The sequence below is a fragment of the Prionailurus viverrinus genome, chromosome A1 (assembly GCF_022837055.1).
Source record: "Prionailurus viverrinus isolate Anna chromosome A1, UM_Priviv_1.0, whole genome shotgun sequence".
In the NCBI taxonomy this organism is placed as follows: domain Eukaryota; kingdom Metazoa; phylum Chordata; class Mammalia; order Carnivora; family Felidae; genus Prionailurus; species Prionailurus viverrinus.
In genome coordinates this window covers 69,819,246-69,842,354 of record NC_062561.1, presented here as the reverse complement: position 1 = coordinate 69,842,354, position 23,109 = coordinate 69,819,246, and the positions used below count along the sequence as shown (strand labels likewise).

At 37.3% G+C, this 23,109-nt stretch overlaps 1 protein-coding gene across 2 annotated transcripts in view; it reads right to left on the bottom strand.

Moving 5' to 3' along the window:
• The window catches only part of IPO5 (importin 5), a 57,145-nt gene that overhangs the window by 16,397 nt on the left and 17,639 nt on the right, over nucleotides 1-23,109 (bottom strand). For both annotated transcript variants that reach the window (XM_047858271.1, XM_047858281.1), the window contains exons 4-15: nucleotides 19,847-19,927; nucleotides 16,772-16,964; nucleotides 14,549-14,651; nucleotides 13,342-13,438; nucleotides 13,020-13,124; nucleotides 10,690-10,812; nucleotides 10,484-10,604; nucleotides 8,601-8,688; nucleotides 6,700-6,806; nucleotides 1,341-1,465; nucleotides 1,158-1,247; nucleotides 892-1,065 (exon numbers count right to left, since the gene is read on the bottom strand). In XM_047858271.1, the coding sequence (XP_047714227.1) occupies nucleotides 892-1,065; nucleotides 1,158-1,247; nucleotides 1,341-1,465; nucleotides 6,700-6,806; nucleotides 8,601-8,688; nucleotides 10,484-10,604; nucleotides 10,690-10,812; nucleotides 13,020-13,124; nucleotides 13,342-13,438; nucleotides 14,549-14,651; nucleotides 16,772-16,964; nucleotides 19,847-19,927 (1,407 nt within the window). The remainder of the gene's footprint in view (nucleotides 1-891; nucleotides 1,066-1,157; nucleotides 1,248-1,340; nucleotides 1,466-6,699; nucleotides 6,807-8,600; nucleotides 8,689-10,483; nucleotides 10,605-10,689; nucleotides 10,813-13,019; nucleotides 13,125-13,341; nucleotides 13,439-14,548; nucleotides 14,652-16,771; nucleotides 16,965-19,846; nucleotides 19,928-23,109) is intronic.

Below are 23,109 nucleotides of genomic sequence, written 5' to 3'. Positions count from 1 at the left end.
AAGCTATCACTGCAAACCTTCTTCTATTTGGACAGCCAGGCCTGATTTTAAAATTCAACTTATTTAACGTAAAAATGATATTCTTTCTCATCTGTCTACTTCTGTCATCCAGGTGAGAAGAACGGTCAACTTTTTTTACTTATCTTTTTTTTTTTTAAGTTTATTTATTTTTGACGGGGGGTGGGAGGGGGTGGGTGGGGGGGGTGGTTGGGGAGGGGAGAGAACAAGCAGGGGAGGGGCAGAAGGAGATCGAGAATCCCAAGCAGGCTCAGCACTGTCAGCACAGAGCCCAAAGTGGGACTCAAACCCACAAACCATGAGATCATGACCTGAGCCAAAACGAAGAATCAGACACTTAACCGACTGAGCCACCCAGGCACCCCCTCTCTATCATCTTTTAAAATTCAAACTGGTAGAAACTGTTACTGCTTCCTGAAAAATGACTTTTAGAATCATCTTTCCCCACTAATTTCCACTATTACCACCCAAGCTCTGTGAACAATAATCTTGACAGTCTTAAATTTTCTCCCGTTTTGTTTACGCCTCACAATGCTACACAGCTAATTTCTTACAATCACATTATCAGGATTTCCTGCAGCAGTTAAGAACAAAATGGTTCTTCCAAATTTACACAAATCAGAATTCAAAATAACTGCCTTGTTTTCAAGGCAATTCACATACTGATTTTACCTAACATTTAGGCTATAACTTCTTTCCCAATTCCAATGTTGGCCTATTCTCTGGTCAAGACTGAATTATTCTACTTCAAACAGCCTAACCTGACTTTCTATTCTTTATGGCCAGGCTGAACCTGGTCTTTCTCCAGGTCTTACCCACTAAAATAACCTACATTAATCTCTAAATAGGAGCTTAAAGACCTTGAAAACCTACCTCTTGAAGTTTAAGTACCATGATGGAATGTAGATGTTTCACCAAATTGTCTAAATATGGAATAAGCAGTGACTTGGGACAGTCCTCAGTGAAGTTGATCAGAGCGGCAGCAGCATGGGCCTGCACTCGCTGATTGCCCTGGTCCTCCATGGTCTGCAGCAGGGCCGCGATCACCTGGAAAACGGAATCAGATAAACACACATTTTGAAACACCACATTTCCAAGCACACCTCCTCTGTTTGAGTGTTTGAGGCATTGTTACTTACCTTCTCATGAAATTTCTTTTGGAAGCCAGGTGCAAAATCTGTAGCCATCTGTCCCACGGCATTACAGGCTGCGTACCTTACTCTTGGATGCTGCAATAGGGGACTTTGTGTAAGTAAAGGTAAGGGGTTCCCCACATGGGAACTATGGTAATAAGTATGAATCAGGTATTTACTGGTACTTACAGGATCCTGAAGAAAAAGCAAAACAAAATTTACTATCTCATTTAAAATTCCTTCCATTTGCTGGTGGCATCCTTCACCAATGGCAGATAAGGCCATTAATCCTGCATGCCGGTATTTCCAGTCAGCTACAAAAAAGAATTACAGGTGAAAGAACAGTTAGCCAGTACAAACATGTCATTCTGGTAGTCAGAAGCATAAAAAAAGCTCTCTTTATTTAGAAAAGACCACCAAAATATTTTTATACATTAATTAGAAAAATGGACAGAAAAAAGTGCCCGACTGGACTATTTCACTATGGTAATGGTTATGTCAGACGAGCAATTCTATTCCAAAAGTAGTGCAAAGGCAATATGAAAGAAAAGAGTTTATTAGTATTTATAACAACTACTGAAAATAAGCCTTTTCCCCCTAAGATTTACCATTAGCAACAAATACCTGGGTTTTGTGCCACACACTGCTATTTATTTAACACAGAGATTCACTATTGTCCAACCATGGAAATTTATATTTCTTTAAAAAGAACAAAAGCCACGGAGAAGATACTGCTTTTAAAGAATTTTTATGTAACAACATGGTAAACGAATATAGATAAACATTACATATATTCTAATATTACTAATGGCTACTTGGTTTTAGACTAGAATATTAGCTAAGCAGTATTTATTATACTGATCTTCATATCATATTCTAATATATAATTTCCCTGACTCTCATTTCGAAATGTTTACGCTCATTACATTATCGTTTCCTTTAAGCGGTTTCACACAACTTGTGGAACAAAGCAAGACATACATAAATACAGAAAGTTAATATCTGTGTAAAGCAGTGGCTCTCAAGGGCTCTCAAGAACCCTGGGATTACTGTCCTGATAATACTCTTTCACTCTCACTCTGAGGGTCCAGTGGAGTATTCCAAGGATTACAACACATTATGATCCACTGACACTGAATGAAGAAGCAGAAACAAGAACTCAGCTAAGACACTTAAAGATATTTACAAAACTGCATAAGACGACATTCTTCTCACTAACATATTTTTGTTTTGAAGTCATTCTTCACGAAAAATGTTATTTCTGTTCATGTGTAATGGGTTTATTATTGCTATCTTTAAGTGAACATTTTAAATGTTTTTCACCTTTAATAATACAAACACTGATATAACCCATATAAACAAAAGCATTCTAGGATCTTCAGTTGATTTTTAAGAGTGTAGGGGCGCCTGGGTGGCTCAGTCGGATAAGCATCCGACTTCGGCTGGGGTCATGATCTCACAGTCCATGAGTTCGAGCCCTGTGTCAGGCTCTGTGCTGACAGCTCAGAGCCTGGAGCCAGCTTCAGATTCTATGTCTTCCTCTCTCTCTCTGCCCCTCTCATGCTGGCTCTCTGTCTCTCTCTAACATTAAAAAAAAAAAATTTTTTTTTTTTTTAATTTTTTAAGAGTGTAAAGGGATCTTAAAAACAAAGTTTGTGAACCACTGGTGTAAGAGTTAACAAAAGTTGTAGAGAAGCATAAAATTATATCAGAATTAATAATTTTTCACTTTGGGGAGCCCAAGATGAACTCCGTTGTAATATACTATTATAAAGAATTTTTTTGAGAGGGCACCTGCACTCCTGGCACACCCTGCATGAGCAGGAGACAGGTAGAGAGAGAGGGAGAGAGAATCTTAAACAGGCTGCATGCTCAGTGCAAAGCCCAACATGGGGCTCAATCTAATGACCACAACCTTGAGATCATGACCTGAGCTGAAACCAAGAGTTGATGCTTACCAGACTGACCCACCCAGGCACCCCTCTAACATAAAGAATTTCTGAAAGCTTCCTAATTCTGCTGTTAAGTATTAAAACTTCATTATTAACATTATTAAATATTTTTAATGCATTTCAATTACTTAATATACCAATAAGCCAACATTTTTCAAGTAAGGAATAATCATCCTAGGAAATCAGTAAATCAGATGCTAACCTTTGCATATTGGATTTACTAAGTTTTTTTTTTTTAATGTTTATTTTGGGGGGAGAGAGAGAGACACACACGCACACACGAGAGAGAGAGAGAGAGACAGAGAGAGAGAGAGAGAGAGAGAGAGAGAGAGAGAGAGAGAGAGGAAGGGAGACACTAAATCTGAAATGGGTTCCAGGCTCTGAGCTGTCAGAATAGAGCCTGTCGTGGGGCTCGAACCCACGAACCACGAGACTGTGACCTGAACTAAAGTCGGACGCTTAACCAACTGAGCCACCCAGGCGCCCTGGATTTACTAATTTAAAGAAGAGATGCAATAAATACTTACTGATACAGAAAGGTGTCCTTATTTGGATCAGAGAAATAAAAATAAAAAGATATGTCTGTATATCTCTAATAGGCAGTTCCTGAAAGTATGTTCGGCAGAATGTGATGGTATGCTATGGGGATTTAGAAGTGGTTTTTCTCCTTTAAATTTTGCTGTTTATTATTTAAAGCAAAACCAGTAAAACTATCTTTAAAAATAAAGTGTTAAGTTACTAGGAGATACATATCGTTGGCCACTGTTTAAAGCACTTTTCACACACATTAGATACATCTTTGGATCTAATCTCAAGCCTGGGCATAAAGCAAGCATCATTTTTGCCTCTTTTACAAACAAGGAGATTAAGGTGCAGAAAATTTGCTCAAAGCCATACAATTAACAATAACAGATCTTTACTAAGAGTTCATTGCCATATATAATAAAGCCTCTTGCATCCAGCTGGTAGGTGTAGCAAGAAAAACTGAAAAGCCAAATTCTTTAATTACAAATCACAACCACATCCACAACTGATCTATCTGAAGATCACCATCAACCAATAGTGAAACAGTGACTACAATCTTTTATGTCTGTAGGCTATCTTCTTCATCTTAAAAATGGAAAAGCTAGATTCTTTCTCTTAAGCAATCTGTGAAGCTGTCTCTATTCCTTTGGGGAAAAAAAAACCCTCAAAAAATTGAGGAGCTAAAAAAAGGAAAACTGGGGCGCCTGCCTGGGTGGCTGACTCGGTTAAGCATCTGACTCTGGACTTTGGCTCAGGTCCATGATCTCATCGTTTGTGGGATCAAGTCCCCCAATGGGCTGCGTACTGTCAGAGCAGAGCCTCCTTGGGATTCTCTCTCCCCCTCTCCGCCCCTCCCCTGCTCATGTTCTCTCAAAATAAACAGTTAAAAAAGAGGGGGGAAACAACTATTCAAGACCCATGTATACAATCACATCATCAAAAAGAGTTAATTGTTTTGGGTCATGCCTTTTCAGAAGAATTTTATAGGATAAGAATTAAGTAAATTGTATAAAGGGCTACAGTTCTCAACAGTTCCTTTCATTTGAAGCTGGTATTATGTTATTACCCTGCTTTACTACTTTAAGACCTTGAATCAACTGTCTGACCCTCAAGTGTGTCTCTTGCCATGTACCCTACAGATAGGACTATCCATACAAGTAAGTCAGGATATCTGTGGAAGAGTATACGCATTAGCATTATTTGTATCAAGAAAAACTATTAACATTTAATGGGGTATTACAGAATGCTATGAGGGGGCTATTCTGTGGTGATATGATATACCCTGGGGTAAAAGCTTAAGTATGGTGTATCTATATGGTATGTTCACATTGTTTTAAAAACTGCATATATGCATGATGGAGGCCAAAGAAAAGTCTCAGAAAACAATTAACAGTGGCCACCTCAAAATCTAATAAGTTAAGAGACTTTTAGTCTATATATCTCTGTTTTTGAATTTTTAAAAAAAGTCAAGCATAGGGTGCCTGGCTCGCTCAGTTGGTGGAATGTGCAACTTTTGATCTCAGGGTTGTTGAGTTTAAGCCCCATACTGGGTATAGAGATTACTTAAAAATAAAATCTTAAAAAAACATAAAAATATAACATGTATACAACAATTTTTGATATAGATATAAATTACAGGTACAGAGGCTGACTGACAAATGGCCAGATATTTGTTATGAAAACAATAAAAGAAATACAAGTGGCTTCTCTTTTTTTATTCAAAGTTTATTTATTTTTGAGAGAGACAGAGGTAGCATGAGTGGGGGAGGAGCAGAGAGAGGGGGAAAGAGAGAATCCCAAGTAGGCTCCACACCACCAGCACAGAGCCTGATGCAGGGCTTGAACCCACGAAACCATGAGATCATGGAGCCAAAACGGAGTTGGGTGCCCAACCAATTGAGCCACCCAGGGGCCCCAGAAGTGGCTTCTCTTCTGATTATATATATATTATACATGTATTTTTTAATGTTTCTTTATTTTTTGAGACAAAGAGAGACAGAGTGCAAGCAGGGGAGGGGCAGAGAGAGAGGGAGAGACAGAATCGGAAGCAGGCTCCAGGCTCTGAGCTGTCAGCACAGAGGGGAATGTGGGGCTTGAACTCACAGACCGTGAGATAATAACCTGAGCCAAAGTTGGGACACTTAACCAACTGGGCCACCTACGCGCCCCCTGATTATATATATATATATATTTTTTTTAATTTTTTTTTTTCAACGTTTTTTATTTATTTTTGGGACAGAGAGAGACAGAGCATGAACGGGGGAGGGGCAGAGAGAGAGGGAGACACAGAATAGGAAACAGGCTCCAGGCTCTGAGCCATCAGCCCAGAGCCCGACGCGGGGCTCGAACTCACGGACCGCCGAGATCGTGACCTGGCTGAAGTCGGACGCTTAACTGACTGCGCCACCCAGGCGCCCCTCTGATTATATGTTTTTAAAAATAAAAGACAGTGGCTAAGGAAGATCATATGAATCAAATGTGCTAATATTTGTAAACATCAAATGACGATGTCTTATTTAAATTAAAACCTAGGGGGCGCCTGGGTGGCGCAGTCGGTTAAGCGTCCAACTTCAGCCAGGTCACTATCTCGTGGTCCGTGAGTTCGAGCCCCGCGTCGGGCTCTGGGCTGATGGCTCGGAGCCTGGAGCCTGTTTCCGATTCTGTGTCTCCCTCTCTCTCTGACCCTCCCCCGTTCATGCTCTGTCTCTCTCTGTCCCAAAAATAAATAAAAAACGTTGAAAAAAAAATTAAAAAAAAAAAAAATTAAAACCTAGATACTTCTGGCTAGGGAGAAAATCTATAGTTTTTCCTTGGTGTTGTAATTATTTCCTATGCATTGAAGCCAGTTCTACAGAGGAAATGGAGTATCTGCAGTCGCGGGAAAAAACATTCTTTAGCATAAGATTGGATGGTTCCAAAGAGGACTAAATAGAATTTTATCAGTATAACACAAAAATTAGGCTAAACATTGGATATAAAAAGGCAAAGAAAGATGAAGTCTAAGCATTTGTCAGTTTGAGACTTAGAAAGCCACATGCACTATGCTAGCATCCGAGGGAGACACAGCTTACGATTTTGGAGCATCTGCATAATGTGTTCCTTGATCATCGGCAGCACCAGCTTCCCACCAAGTCCACAGGCCATTCGGTCCAGAGCACTCTCACCAGCAACCGCATTGCTGCACACAAACCAGAACTTATCCAACATGTTCAACACACAGAAGAACAGTGCACTGTGCACATGTATTTCTAAATATGCTATGAAACTAAGGCTGAGAAAGACCAATTTAAGCAGTCTTTCAAATGCATGAAGTTGTGGGTTCAAAATCCTCAAGAAAAGGAGAACACATAACATTTTCATGATTCATTCGTCATGATGTAAAAAGTCCTGTCTCAATCTTAACTTTCAAGACTTTGCTCTTTCTGCACACACCCCTCACTGGCTAACACTCAGCTTTGGTGCTTTCAAGACTCAAAGGTATGAGCAGCATGTTCAAGAGAGCCTGTTACCTCATTTCCCAGACATACATCCTTCAAACTCCATCAACAGAACACAGAACACTGAAAGCGGTGCTCAGACTCAGGGATGCCTTCTCTGCAGTGAACTTAACTACTTTTAAAGGAGTACTAGCTGCATAGCTAACATTTATGCACCGGTGAGACTCAATTCCAGTGTTTTCACTGAAAATGGAAGAAACTTGGGTATAAGAGCCTTTTGCACTGGCTTTGAACTCTAAGATTGGTAGTGAGTTTGTCATGGGATCATCTCCAACTGTCCAGTGAAGAGGAGACTATAAAGATGAAACTATAAATGATTTTTAGAATATATCTAAACTCACCTTGAATATATTCCTGGCCTATTTACCCACAGATAAGAAAATCTTACTCATCTAGCCCAGAAAAAGTAGCTTCATAAGCCATATAATTGTAAGTGCCTTTTACAGGGCAAACTAAAGGCCAGGGAGCAGCAGCACATTACAGTAACTGAACCAGGGAAAGGAAACCCAATCTGAGCCTGGTCTTCTCTTTAGTCCTATGAGGTAATTTCCAGTGAAGGATTATTTTCACATACTTCAAAACGGCATTTAAGCCAGAGTAGTCATTTTTAATAATGGGACTAAGCCGCGAGATGCACTGTACATTCTGTAAGTCAAATGTCTTTCATTTTACCTAATTCCTGTTATAGTAGCTTATACCAACTACCAGTCTTTCAGGGCAATACTTTCAGCTCTTTGAGAAAGAGAATATGACACACTGGCATTAAACCTTCGTCTACAGACAGGCTATACAAACCCTGGACAAATCACTCAAATGCCCTCTCCATTTCTGACTCTACCTGAGAATGTATCTGTAGGAACACTGAAAGAATCAGTTAAAATAACAGAGTTCTAAAGTGCTACTTCTCACATGCGTGTAAGAAGAGGCCATCATCACCACTGGACAGTGAATAAATAGATTCTGGTGGACTTTTCCAGGAATTCCAGAGGAATCTTTGAAGTCTAAACAAGTAAAACAGTAGCTCCAGTGTCACAGTAATCTAGTGTGCAAAATCTTGCCACTATCTCGTCTCTAGCCTATGGTTAAATTGAATGAAATTGGGAAAACGTCATTTTGCAGGGAACAGTGTGGAAACAACTATTCTAAGTGAGGTCTATGCATATAAAGGCATTTTTCACAATAAAGCTTCTTTATACAGACTTTAAGATACTCTTACACTAAAAAAAAATCTTGAAGAAAATTCAGAGTAAAATGGGGAGGAAAGATGGCTACTTAATTAAAAGTAAATAAAATATAATTTATAAAATTTGACACAGAAAGCCTCAGTGTCCCATGTTCCAAACTGACAAGTTTAACTTTAGATTACAGAATACAGTGGGAAGACATGGACCCTGGAACCCTAAACTCTTGTCACTACCGGAGCTCTCTCTGTTCTGTCGAGGAGCCTCCACACAGTCTCTGGCGCATGCGATTACCTGTCAAAGTCATCATCTTCTAGCTCATCTGCATTCGCCCAGTCCTCGTCCTCTTCAAGATCAACCATCATTGCTAACATCTGAGGAACTAAAGTAAATCATCACTTCACACCTGAAGACTAGCTTTTTTATTTTATCAGTATCACCATTTATGAACAAGAACTTTAAGAAGTAAAAAATGAAGGATTTACTTTGCCTCTAAGAGACAGAACAATTATTTGCCTGTGCCCCCCAAAATTTGCTATATTTTAACCTTTTTGCCACATTTGCTTTAGACCTTGTTCTTTTTAAGAAGTGCCACTAAGGACAAAAGTCAAACTTCCTAGATCCTATCACACTCTCTTCTACTCACCAGAGGTGAGCAATGAATAAAACCGACGCTTCTCATTCCCAAACTGTTTTTACACTTGAACTACAGATTTCCCTATATACAAAAAACAGCACCATTTCAAGATTTTAGTTTTTACACAATAAATGGTACCATACTACATGTAACCTTTGGCAATTTGCTTTCTTTTCAACACATATGGATTTTATTTTAATTACTTCACAGTATTCCACTACGTGAACACACTATTCCATCTATGGACATTCTGGTTGTTTCCAATTTTCTTCCTATTAAAAAATTTCTTTTGATGAGTTTTCTATACACATATCCTTGAAATGTGTGAGTTCAGGGCATGAAACTGTTACAGGTTATCTTCAATATTATAAGAAAGACTAACTGCTCTGCATAGTGGTTGCATAAATTTGCATTCCTAGAGGAAGTTTAAAAGGATAACTGTCTTATTTCACAACAACGTGTGAAGTGCCCTGAAGCTGTATGAGTCCTGCCTGCTCAACACCTTTCATCAACACTCAGTATTGTCAAACTTTCTGACAACTTGGGACTCCACAACTACTCTGGCATTTGAGACTGACCAGCACTCATTAGCTAGTTCAGATTCCTCCTCTGTGAATTTCCAGTTCCCTAGCCTTCATCTATTTTCTAGGTACTTAATCTTTGTTGACTCTGTCCACTGCAGCTACTCTTCCTCAGCCTGCAGCTTATCTTTTAATTTCACTTACGGAGTATTTGGTCAAAAAATTATTTTAGTATTTGCAAATTTAGCAATATTTGCATCTGCGGTTTGTGATTCAGTCTTAAAAAAATCTTTTTCAATCATCAAGATTTACTTGTAAAAATGAACTATTATTTAGGTGTTTAATCCACCCCAAATTAGTGTTGATAGGATATCTGAGGTTGCGATATATTTTTGCCACAGAAATGACCTTTGATCAATTATCTTTTTTTTTTCCCCCCCAATTATCTATCTTTTCAAGTCAGCTTTGTTTCCATGTGAGTGGATCTGCTTATAGGTCTTTTTGTTTCAGATGATTCACTTGTCTACACCTGTGCCACGAACAAATTCTAAATCTTCATAGTTGAGAGGGCAAGATCTCCACTATGCTCATCAAAATGGTCTTGGCTACTTCAGGACCTGTGTTATTCTACATGAATTTTAGGATCAATCTTATCATGTCCAACTCCATTGGGATTCTGACTGAAATTGTATTAATTTATAGATTAATTTCAGAAGAACTGGTATTTAGCTCCTCTATTAGTCTAGTCTTTCAACATGTTATCTAATTTCCCCATAAAGGTCTTCTGTGTCTTTGGATTTGTTTCCAGGTATCACATGTCTTGCCTATTATGGGATTTCAAGATGTGTGCAGCATAGCCACCATGCCCATAAATATGTATAGGGATGTATGTCTCCAGATTCATCTGTTTTGAAAGGACATCATATTCTCAACAAATCTATGAGCTTACACAATTCTCAGCAAATTCACTGAAGAGTTTTTCCACATGAACACAAATTATTTAAAGATCTTTGACTTACTAGTCTGTGCAACAATATTGGTATGTTTTCTTAACATAGCAGCTGCAGTCTCAGAGAGGGTCACGATTACTTCAAGGGCGAGCTGGCGTTGCATATTATTGAGGCTGGTGTCTCCACACAACTACAAAGAAGATGTATTTGTACACATTTCGTAGTTTATTCATTGAAAATAATAAACAGAACATTTACTGAAGTATTTAATTTACCTTTAGACTTAGCTGTAAAGTAGCTTCTAAATGAGGACGCAAATACTTTGGAACGGTATCTGCAATCTCAACAAGGGACTTTAAGACAGAATCGTCATTCTGGTAGCATGAGTCATTCACAGCCTGGAAAAAATAAAATAGACAAGGAAAAAAGGTCTGGGTTCAAGAGTCACTTTATAGATGCCTCACTGCCAAAACAGTAAAAGGCAGACAACAAAGTGGCATTATCAAAGAGTATTTTTCACTAAATAATAACTTAGCAATCTGTATGATGAAATTTTACCTACAGTCACATGTACACCTTCCTTTTGACTGTCAACTAGAAACATACAAAGATTTAAATCTAGTTCAGAATTATAGCATGCAGCACAACAAACTTGAGGCTGTCAAAGAATTCTTTTCATAACTAGAAGGAATCCCTTTCCTCTGCCCTCCAACATCCACATCCTAGTCTTTTTCAGACATACAATAAATACTAGGCCCTAGGATACATTTCAAGTGTCCAATATTACTCAACTTATTTCTCTATGACATCGAGTTAGCTCACTGTGGTATTTAAATATACATTCTGTATCAACCACTGACTATTTAAGAGTGACAACTCCTAGAAGTTTTGGGTAACATTTTAACTTACTCTAAATTCAAGGGAAGAAAAATCTGAGATTAGACTTCAACAGTGAGTAACTCAAAATTTTTAGGTAATAAACGACTGAAACGATAGAATGGAAAAGTTAATATTTTTTGTCATTGACCTAAACTATCTTTTCAATTTGATAGCACTGAGAGAAAAGTTTCTACTAAATCCTACAAAATTACTCTGAATCATGTACAATTCACACAGGATTTTTCAATTTTAGCTCTTCTGAATCCTCTCTAACCTGGTGGTTTTCAACAGGACACTATTTCTCCCAGGAGTTTTCTTGGTTGTCACAATGACTCAGGAAGGGCCAAAACCAGGTTGCTAGACGTCTGCATCTGTGACACAAATACTTACGAGGAACTCACAGGACGTTCTTACCATGCATCTCACATGATAATGTCAGATACTTCTAAAAATGAAAAACTCATTTATAATGATCTGAACCTAAAACCTAAGTCACAATTAGATTTTGTCTGGTTTTAATGTACCATGATTCCCCCCACCCCCAAAAGTAAACATTGTATAAATCTAGAATAAATACATAGTTTTGTCCAGAACTTTACCATTTCTGGAAATCAAATCATCAATAATAACAGCATTTGTGGTGTTGGCCTTGCCAATGATATCTATCAGTCCACATGTTTAGCTACTGAGTTTGTATAGATCACTTAAAAATCACCTAGTCTGGGGATGCCTGGGAGACTCAGTCGGTTGAGCATCTAACTCTTGATTTAGGCTCAGGTCATTATCCCAGGGTGGTGGGATCAAGCCCTGCACTGGGTTCTATGCTGAGTGTGGAACCTGCTTGAGATTCTCACCCTGCTCCCCTGCTGCCCCTCTTCCCCAACCGCACATACTCTAAAAAAATAAATAAAATAAAAAACACCTAGTTTACTATGTCTTTCATTGTAGTCATGCCCTACCATTTATATATCGAAAAGCATCCCATTTTATTGCATATTACTTTCTTCTTATTTCTTCTTTGTATTTTAACTTAGGGCAATATAATTTTATTTTTAAACTTTGTGCATATATATATGTACATTACCTGTGCATTTCAATATTTCAAAATGGAATATGCAAAGTTAGAAAATCTGGGTCTAACAAGGTTGACAATAATTGTTCTAACTTACCCAATCATATTTTATGCTCTGATTGAGGCAGATGGTATCCCTAAAATAATAACACCCTTAGGATCCAATAGTGACAATTAACCATAAACTATTTATAGTACAAACTATCATAAGCCCTGGGGTTAAGAGTAAGGACTTCGGTCTGATTTGGGTTTAAATCATGGTTCCATCACTTACTGACACTGTGACCTTGGGCAAGTTTCTTATCCTCCCCTCTTTAGTTTCTCCTTATGTAAAATGGGCATTAAATTTCATAGGTTTTTTTTGGTTGATTCAGTGGCAATAACCTATGTGATTACTTAACAAATTACTTGTATCATGCATCATAGAAAACTTTAGAAACCCTAACCTAGGTATTTTAAGAGATTAAGAGTCTACGAAAGACAAGAGATCTAGTTCAATGGGGACAGAGATCCCCTCTAGTGCCTAGTGCTAGCACACAGTAGCCAATGACTTGATTGAATAAATGAAAGCATTCGAGAATTCTGGTAAGAATTTGAAACCACAGAAAACCAAAAAAGGATATAATTTTCACTTATTTCATACCGTTTTCTTACCTGTAAGAATCCGGGTAACAAGTCTGCAAAATGTTTGAATAGAGCAACATTATGCTCATTTGCAAGTATAAATGCAGCTGTAGCTCTAGCAGATAATGTCCTGATCTAATACGAAAACAGTAAAAAACGTCAAGCATGAGAAATTACTGATGGATGCAAGGTCAAGATTTCTTACTCAAGATGAAATTTTTCATCAGTAAAACCAGTACTTCTATTTTGCAGTATTAAAACTAAAGATAATCTCCAAATACATAAATCCCGTTCACAAGTTAAATGTTATATTAAATTAGGTGTTAATACTAGTGGAACTGAAATTATTTACCGATGGATGTTCCTGATCTTGCATACACTGAACTAACATCCGTTTGATAACGTCTAAATAGTGCTGCTGTTGGTTCCCAAAAATTCCAGGAAAGTTCCTAAAAAAGATCCAAAGTACTCTTTCAAAATGACATATTTCAGTAAGGTGTCAGCTAGAACATCTCATGTTCTAATCTAACCTTAAACATCAGCCTGACTTAAGTGTGCATTAACCCTGATGGCTGAACACCATCCATCCATCTTCCAAGTAATCCTCTTTGGGGGTTGGGCGAATGGCAACAAACATTAGCAGAGAGGATTATGCTGGATGCAGAGGTGACCCAGGTGCACACACACTACTCAGCAGCCCATCCAGCCTTGTACTTGATCCTTATCACTCTTGTCCCTGTAGGAAGCTGACCTGGAGTGCAGGACAAAAGCAAACACGAGGCTGCAGACGGTAGCTGCAGTCACAGAGCTACCTGACAATCTGTGCCTGGGCTCAGTCAGTGACCCAGGGAGTCCCGATTCTGCTCTACTTTAAATGTAGCTAACAAGTATATTCAATACTTGCAATTAATTCTCTACCCCGGGTTACCGACACAAATGAGATCCATTTGACAAATTAAGTAGAAGACGGTATAATGTCTACCCTTATCCGCTTCTGATATTCAAGGTGTATCTCATTTCTTAACAAGTATACAATCTTGATACGTTATAAATCCAACTATATTTTTAATGTAGAACTGTATGATAACACCAGACAAAGTTTTCTTAGTGCAATTTAATTCTAAACTGAGACCATTTGCTTGTAAATATATAGGATTTTATTAAAATAATGTATTTTTATGAAGTTTGGTCATAGAAGACCCAGAAAACAATGGGGGTTCACCAGCCTTTTCTTTCTTCTTCAAGATTTCATCATTAAAGTAGCTTTCTAAAAGATATATTTAATACTGTGTCGATCTCCAAAAAAGGGAAAAGAAACCATCTTGTTTGGAATCATAAAAGCCAAAGAATAGAAAATAAATTGCAGACAACCGCTGTGCACAAAAAGGAATATAATATGAAATTAAAAGCTTTGTGTTTTTTCAATTTATTTCCATCACAAATAGCTCATCTAAAGGCATTATTTAAGTCTCAAAAGCCAGACTAAAACATCCGTTAAAATGTGCTTTGTACATTCATGACACTTAAGTTTTTCAGGAAAATAAGATCAATGTATGTACCAGAAAATGTGAAGGGCAGCTTCCCGCAGTCCCATATTTTGAGAGCTGACTGAATCAAAAAGGAACTTCAAACCTTCGGGCCACTGGTTGTTGCCGTCCTCATCTAAAAGTAAAGAAATCCAGGCATAAAGTATGTAAGTCAAAACTTCAAAGAATGAAGGGTGAATCCTTTCATTTCACAAGCCTCAAAGTATGTTAGTAGTAGAAAATGTCACATTTTTAAAACGTCCTAATAAAATTAGGTCCTTTAACCATAAACATGGCATTCTAATCTTGTAAACAGCAACTGTGCATCTGGGTTGCATAAGCACAGATACTGGCAGTGCTTATTTTCTAAAGAGCTGGCATTAAAAGAAACACCCTTAAGTCAGTCCTTTTAACATAAAGATCATGCTTATGGGTGGAAGGGAATGAAATCATGGTTAAAAAAAAATCATTGTGGACAGCACTTTGAAACATTTCCATTATTAAGTGACTTTGAATTAGAAATGATGTCAATTTATAAAGTTTGGTCACAGAAGACCCAGAAAACAATGGGGGTTCACCAGCCTTTTCTTTCTTTTTTTCAAAATTAAGGGGCACCTGGTGGCTCAGTGGGTTAAGTGTCCCAACTCTTGATTTCAGCTCAGGTCATGATCTCACAGTTGGTGAGATCAAGCCCAATGTTGGGCTCTGCCTGACAATGTGGAGCCTGCTTGGGATTTTCTCCCTCCTTCTTTCTCTCTCTCTCTGCCTCTCCCCAGGTCACGTTCTTTCTCTCTCAAAATAAATAAATATTTTTTAAAAATTCAAAATTAAGAGTTTCAGTGGGGTTTGAACTTATTTAAAATAAAAAATTTAGCACATTTCCTACTTTTTAAAAATATTTTTTTTGACAGAGAGAGAGGGAGAGCAAGCAGGGGAGGGACAGAGAGAGGGAGATAGAGGATCCAAATCAGGCTCTGTATTGACAGCAGACAGCCTGATGCAGGGCTTGAACTCATGAACTGTGAGATTATGACCTGAACTGAAGTCAGACGCTTAACCGACTGAGCTGCCCAGGCACCCCAACACATTTCCTGTTTTAAGGAATCAGTTGATATCTGTAAGCTGACTTGAACATGAATTTCTACATTCCTGGTAGTGGAGATTAAAAAATCTTATCTTAGTGAGGTATCCTTTTCAACCTTTAAAAATGCTGCCTAAATGAAGTTTACAATCACATCTATGAACCTCCCAAAAAAAAACAAAGCATATTCAATTACATTATTAATGTTTTTAGTGTGACCAAAAAAGGTTTGACTGTTGGCAAAGTGCATTTTTAGAGATTTTCTTTTTATTTCATCATTTAAAAATACTTTCGGGTATTTTAGAAGGTATACAGTATAGTGGTATAATAGCCTATTGCAAAATTTATTATCATACAGATGTAACACCCAATCTCCTGGAGTCCACTGATTTTTACTTCTGTTGGCAAGTTTAATCTACAAAACGGGTTATAAGTTAGACTGTGCTTTCAAAAATTAACAGATTAGGGGGGAATAAAACTGATTATTTTTTTTTTTTCAACATTTATTTATTTTTGGGACAGAGAGAGACAGAGCATCAACGGGGGAGGGGCAGAGAGAGAGGGAGACACAGAATCGGAAACAGGCTCCAGGCTCTGAGCCATCAGCCCAGAGCCTGACGCGGGGCTCGAACTCACGGATCGCGAGATCGTGACCTGGCTGAAGTCGGACGCTTAACCGACTGCGCCACCCAGGCGCCCCTAAAACTGATTAATTTTCAAGCAAACTACAAAATTATTTCTCCACACAGATGCTCTGAAAACCAACAGGTAAGTATTATGACTGCACTTCAAAACGTCGGATGTTTGGCTCTAAATGCAGAATCCATAATCACTCTCATTTTGAACAGAATAAATGGTACTCAGGTACTTATAAATCTTCCTTTAAAAAGACTCCACCAGGGGCGCCTAGGTGACTCAGTCAGTTAAGTGTCTGATTCTTGATTTCAGCTTAGGTCATAATCTCACAGTTTGTGGGTTCAGGCCCTACGCTGGCAGAGTGGAACCTGCTTGGGATTCTGTCTCCTCTCTCTGCTCCCCCCCAACTCTCTCAAAAATAAATACATAAACATTTTTAAAAAAATTTTAAAAAGACTCCACTTTAGAAAAAAAAAAAAAAGGGAAGAATATACTCATTTTCTTCCAAAACGTAATAATGAATGTATTTGCATACACACCTATTAAATTCCTGGCCAGTTCTGCAGCAATATCACAGATTTTTTTCCTCATGCTAGACTGGGTTTCCATTTGAATAATCATCAGTAGCTCACTCTTGATGGCAGTCTGAACATCAGAAGGAAGAGTTGGATAGACTTCATCAAATGCAGAGGACAAAAGACGTCTTAGGAGAACGGCAGCCATTTGTCTAGCCTATAAATGGAGAGCATGGTTAAGAACTTGGTATCTTTCAAGAGAAACAATTTTTAACAAACTACATTCACTCCACCATGGGTGTATTTTACAATTCATTTCTAAAGCACTTTGCGAGATTCTTTTTAAAAAAGATAAAATACATAAAACTCTCTCTAATCACATTAGTCTACTGTACTGACATGCTACCCAAAAGCTCTTTTTGTTAATAAGTAAGGAAAAGCCCTGAACACATCAGATCACAAATAAAAAATATACCTTAGCAATGGTAAACTTATCTTTAATTGCTATTTTTAATAGATTTTTTGAAGAAAAATAAGTATTAACATAAACTGCAAACTCTAGAATGCTCTTGTCCTACTTCTCATTCCAGTATACCTAATCTAGCCTGGCCTTATCTCACTGTATCACAGCCCTTTCATTAACCTTTGATAACATGCTATCAAATCCATTTATCTTTATGCTTCATTCAAGCAAACATTACAAGTTCCTAATGCCTACAAGTGCTAATCAATATCAATGTGTACATTCTTATCCCAATTAAAAATCTGTAGACTATATTTAAGTTTGGCGTTTTTTGTATGATATTCCTTTAGATTATAATGAGTCAAGAAAAAAATCATTCTAAAATTTTATCATACTAAATAAATAACCCATTAAAACTATTAAACCCAATTTTTCATGGGCTACTCATTATCACTATAATTACTTTGGGACTATGACCAACAAAAAAAAGTTAAGCTATACAAATAAAATGTGCCAATTTTTTCCTGAAGTTATTTTTCACTGAATCTTTTTTTTACTTAAAAAAAATTTTTTTAATGTTTGTTTATTTTTGAGAGAGAGAGACAGAGACAGAGAGTGAGCAAGGGAGGGGCAGAGACAGAGAGGGAGACACAGAATCTGAAGCAGGCTCTTGAACCCACAAACTGTGAGATTATGACCTGAGCCCAAGTTGGATGCTTAAAGGACTGAGCCACCCAGGTGGCCCTGAATCTTATTTCAATTTTGGCAAACAGCAAACTTTTAAAGAAATTTCAATGCTCTAGAAAGGGTTCAAAATGGTTAAAATCCCTGTAAAAGTGCCTAAAATTTGTGCAGTTCTCACACACTGAAAACAATGAAGCCATAATGAAGACACTGAGGCTAGTTCATAATCATCATCTAATTCAAGGTTTAAAACAGGTTCAATGTAGGTTTTTAAAAGTAAAATTCGACAGTTTTAGTATTATTTACTCTTGGCTTTAAAATGTTTCATAATTAACTTGATTCAATTTTTAAGAATTAAAATAGCCAATTGTTTCTAGAGATTTGTTACTTTATGTTTATTCTTCATATTTTAACATTCATTTGGAATTAAAGGATATATTACAAAGGTGAAGAAGCACCTTTGTCATCTATTTTAATTAATTAATTAATTAATTAATTATTTTAACGTATATTTACTTTTGAGACAGAGAGAGACAGAGCATGAACAGGGGAGGGTCAGAGAGACAGAGGGAGACACAGAATCCTAAACAGGCTCCAGGCTCTGAGCTGTCAGCACAGAGCCTGACGCAGGGCTCAAACTCACGAACCATGAGATCATGACCCGAGCCCAAGTTGGACGCTCAACCGACTGAGCCACCCAGGCACCCCAGTCATCTATTTTTAAAAACTGGGGCACTTTCAGGGCACCCAGGTGGCTCAGTTGATTAAGCGACCGACTTCAGCTCAGGTCACAATCTCACAGTTTGTGAGTTCGAGCCCCATGTCAGGCTCTGTGCTGACAGTTCAGAGCCTGGAGCCCGTTTCAGATTCTGTGTCTCCCTCTCTCTGCCCCTCCCCCACTCACACTCTGTCTCTTTCCTTCAAAAATAAATAAACATTGAAAAGAAAAATTAAAAAAAACAAACTGGGGTACTTTCATACTGTTTTTAAGTAATACCACAGAACATTAAATTGCCAATTTAAACCGACTGACTACAAGAAGTCACGTGTAACAGTATGTAGAAATTTAGTGTGGCTTTGTTTCCATCATGTTTTAATATTAGCAAAAGTCTCACTTTACAAATTCTGTCACTTTTTTATTTTTTGAAAGTAACCTCTATTCCCAATGTGGGGTTCGAACTCATGATCCTGAGATCAGGAGTCGCATGCTCTATCAACAAGCCAGCTAGAACACCCCTCACTTTACACATTCTAAATTCCATGTTTCATAGGTGGGATTAGTTTTCTAGACTTGGATATTTTGACACCTTCTCTGAAATAAATAAAATATTCACTTAACGTTCAATATATGTAAGGATATTACTTTGGGCAAGAAAAAAAAATCAGCTGCTTATGCATATAAAACCAGTAAGAAAAACACATTTGAATTTGGTACAGTCATCAGGTCATTTGCTAAAAACCAGTTTATAAAGGATTCAACAAAGTGTCTCTTTGTTCCTAAACATCTTTAACACATCTTATTCACCACCTAGGGATGATTATAATAAGCATAAGAATTTTAAAGACAGAGAAAACATATTTTTTCAGAAACATCTGGCAACATATTAAAACAACGAATGAATTAAATTTCCTCCTTTAGGATGGTTTCAAGGAAGAAATATTTTTTATAACCACAGAAATCACTTAAATTTAATAAATTTTTATGTAAAATAAAAAGTATTAACTCAAATATCCTGAACACATCATCTGACATGGAAAAGAGAAATTATTTAATAGAATACTTAAAAAAAAAATGTAACTGCAAAGTAGCTTTTCGCAAATATAAGTTCAAAGTTCTGGTACCATCTATGCAGTAATCACCAGTTCTCATTACCCACATGGACCACCATCTAATACCCAACTTTGTATTTTGTTTTGTAAGAATGTCATATCCTCAAATATTAAAATAGTACCTCCTCAGCAGCTGTTGTATTTCTGATGGCTTGTAAGAGGAATGTGATCTTTGACTGGCCTGGGATATTCTCGTAGGTTTCCTTCAGGGAAAAGAAAAACATTAAAGGTTAGAAGATGTTCAAAAACTTCACGAGCACACCAGTGAAAAAAAATGAAATAAGACTGGGAAAGGTCTGTGCATACGAAGTCATGTAATCTAGGTCTGGTGTTAAAATTTTCTCCTGGTAAGGAAAGAGAGGATGTCCAGGGAGTGACTTTCAAGCTCCTTTCTACATTTAGCTCTTAGAATTTTCTAATGTAAGTGCATATTTTCCTAACTTTTGCTTCTGTGAATAACAAAACTCAAGGCCTATGAGGGCCAAAAAATTCTTAAATGTGACCTGAGCCACCATGCTGTAAAGCAAGTGCTTACCCAGTATCCCTTTACATCATGGAAAACTACTTATCTTGTCAACATTTTCTAGATCAGATGACGTAGAATTGGTTTATGTTACCACTACTTACAAACTACCAGAAACATACCTTAGATTAAGTAAATCCAAGAAAGGGAAGAAAGCATTCAAATTCTTCTTTTGAGAGAGGGATTATACTAAAACCATATTATATACACAAATAAATGAATATGGCCAGGAGAAATTTGGCCAGGAGATTTTAACATAATTTCTTTAATACTGTTTTAATATTCTAGAAATCTAGTTTTGTGACTCGGGGCACTGCTTCCCTTCTCCATGAATAATGTAAAATGAGCAAATTGGTTAACAATAAAAAGTTGACACCAATTAAAAGATTGTCAGAGTAGATCAAAATATAAGATCTAAGTATATATTGTCTACAAAAGCTAAAGAGAAGTATAGATTCATGTGCATGTATTCTAAGAATTCTATAACAGGGGCATCTGGGTGGCTCTGTCGGTTAAGCGTCCGACTTTGGCTCAGGTCATAATCTCGCGGTCCATGAGTTCGAGCCCCACATCAGGCTGTGTGCTGACAGCTCAGAGCCTGGAGCCTGCTTTGGATTCTGTGTCTCCCTCTCTCAAAAATAAACATTAAAACACGCTCTGTCTCTCTCTCTCTCAAAAACAAACATTAAAAAAATAAAATAAAATAAAGAATTCTGTAATAGTAGTCTTTTACTGTGGAAAAAAAATCATTATTTGAAATATAGAATTGTTCTCCCAAAGACAACTCTTCACTTGTCTACTCTCTAATAGCCACTACCCCTATAACCTACCTAGTTCCTCTGGACAGAAGTGACAAGGAAAAGGGTGGGAAAACAGGGTCTCCCCAAATGTACATCTACCTCATAACTTCTATTAAGCGCTCTGTGGCATCCCTGAGATATTGACAGATACTGAAATAAAGGCTCAGAAGTTAAATGACCTGCCCAAGGTCAAATACAATAAATGCTGGAGAGAACTCTGGTTTCCTGAGGCCAACCGTATTCAAAATCTCCCCTGCACCGAATGTTCTTTCTGGGTTTTGCTCCTGGGGCCTGACTCCACCAACCAGTCAGTTCTGTTTATGCAGTGCTGCACAGTTTTCAAACTTCTCAAACATATCTCAATGAAAGAACACATCTGGGGGGAAGAGGAGAATTCAAAATCCTCTGATAAACTCAAGTTCCTCTCAAGCGCGTAAGCACAGAGGAATACAACAATGCCGAAAACTGTGACAAGCATTCACAGCTGAGGAGAGAAGATGGTCTGAATTTATGTATACAGAAATGAGATAATTTATGTAGAGATATTCATAAGATGATTGCAAAAATGGAAATGTACCTTGAGGTTTCTCACTTAATCTTTATGAATGTAACTGAACGACCGGTGTAGCCTTTCCATTTAAACACAGTCTCTCAGTATATAATAAAAATGCCTTTTTATTTTTGTATCTAGCCTAGCTCCTGATGCACTGTATCTGCCATAAATGTTAAACAGTTAAATTTCCAGTGGTCTAAATCAAGTTTCAGAAAAAAATTCTTTATTAGGATATCACTCTCGGAAAACAATGCCCAGCTGGGACTATTAGTGTGACAGTTATACTGTGCTAATTCTAGTAGAGACTTAGAAATATTAAGTCCAATACTGAACTCTATTCCATAAGGAATTAGAATTAGAAGTCAATGGAGAGAGAGTTTGGTATGAGTGACATCTGACTCCTGAGAGAGGGCTCTCCCATTTGTTATGTTCCACTGTAGCAATCCAGATATAGTATTACATTTACACCATAACATTGGTCAAGGATAATAGTTTGGCAAAAAGAGCACAACCTTAAAACCCTGAACAGACAGAGTGCCACCAAGACAGGGCTGGTATCTCCTTGTATTCCAGCACTTAGCACATCAGAGTGCAGCAAATGTAAAGAATATCTATATAAAGAATATATAAACAATCTTTCGAAGAATATTCCTAGCCCTAGGCCAGGCAGGTTCAATGAATGTTGCCAGTTTCCTGGCAAACAGAATTTCAACTCCATTTGATTTCACCATGCACATTCACACAATGCAAAGTATTTCACCTCCCCCTTTTCTGTCCATACAAAGGAGAAACGCTAATAAATACTCATCTTACTCATTCCATAAATATTTATGGTGAGCCAACCTTGCATATGAAAAGAGGGGGCAAGTTTTACCTGGTACAATTTTTACCTAGTAAATAAACAACCTGGTTCCTCAAAAATCAGGTATATTTTTCAATACATTACCCTCCTCCAATTCAAATCTCATTGATGTAGTTCTATACTACAATCAATGAAGAACAAAGTCAATGGAAAAACTAAGAATATAAAATCCAAGCATATGTTTAATAAAATACTTAAGCTTGTGTCACATAAAAATGTCCAGTTATGAATGCCATGGACATTCAACTTTGTACTACCTGTCAACTATTTATTCAAATTGCTTATTCATGTTAATCATTGTATTTTTAGACTTAGAAGCATTTAAATCATTTCTTCAAGCATCAGAAACATTTTTTGTAAAGCTAAAGAGAAAAATTCTTGAAGATTTAACAGAAATATAACATAAAGCCTACCAGATAGTTTATATAATGGAAATTTTAAAAACTTTTAAAACTTTTCAAGACTTTCAATGATTTCAACAATATATTACGAGTCCTTTACTGTACTTCATTTCATGTTTGAATGCAAGTTACCTTAGTCAACAGTTCAGTATTTGTGTCAACTAAGTATTTTTATTTTGACTGAGTAAATTACAAAAATACTTACTGAGCTTTTGCCAATTTTTAGTTAAAAAAATTTCTATATTT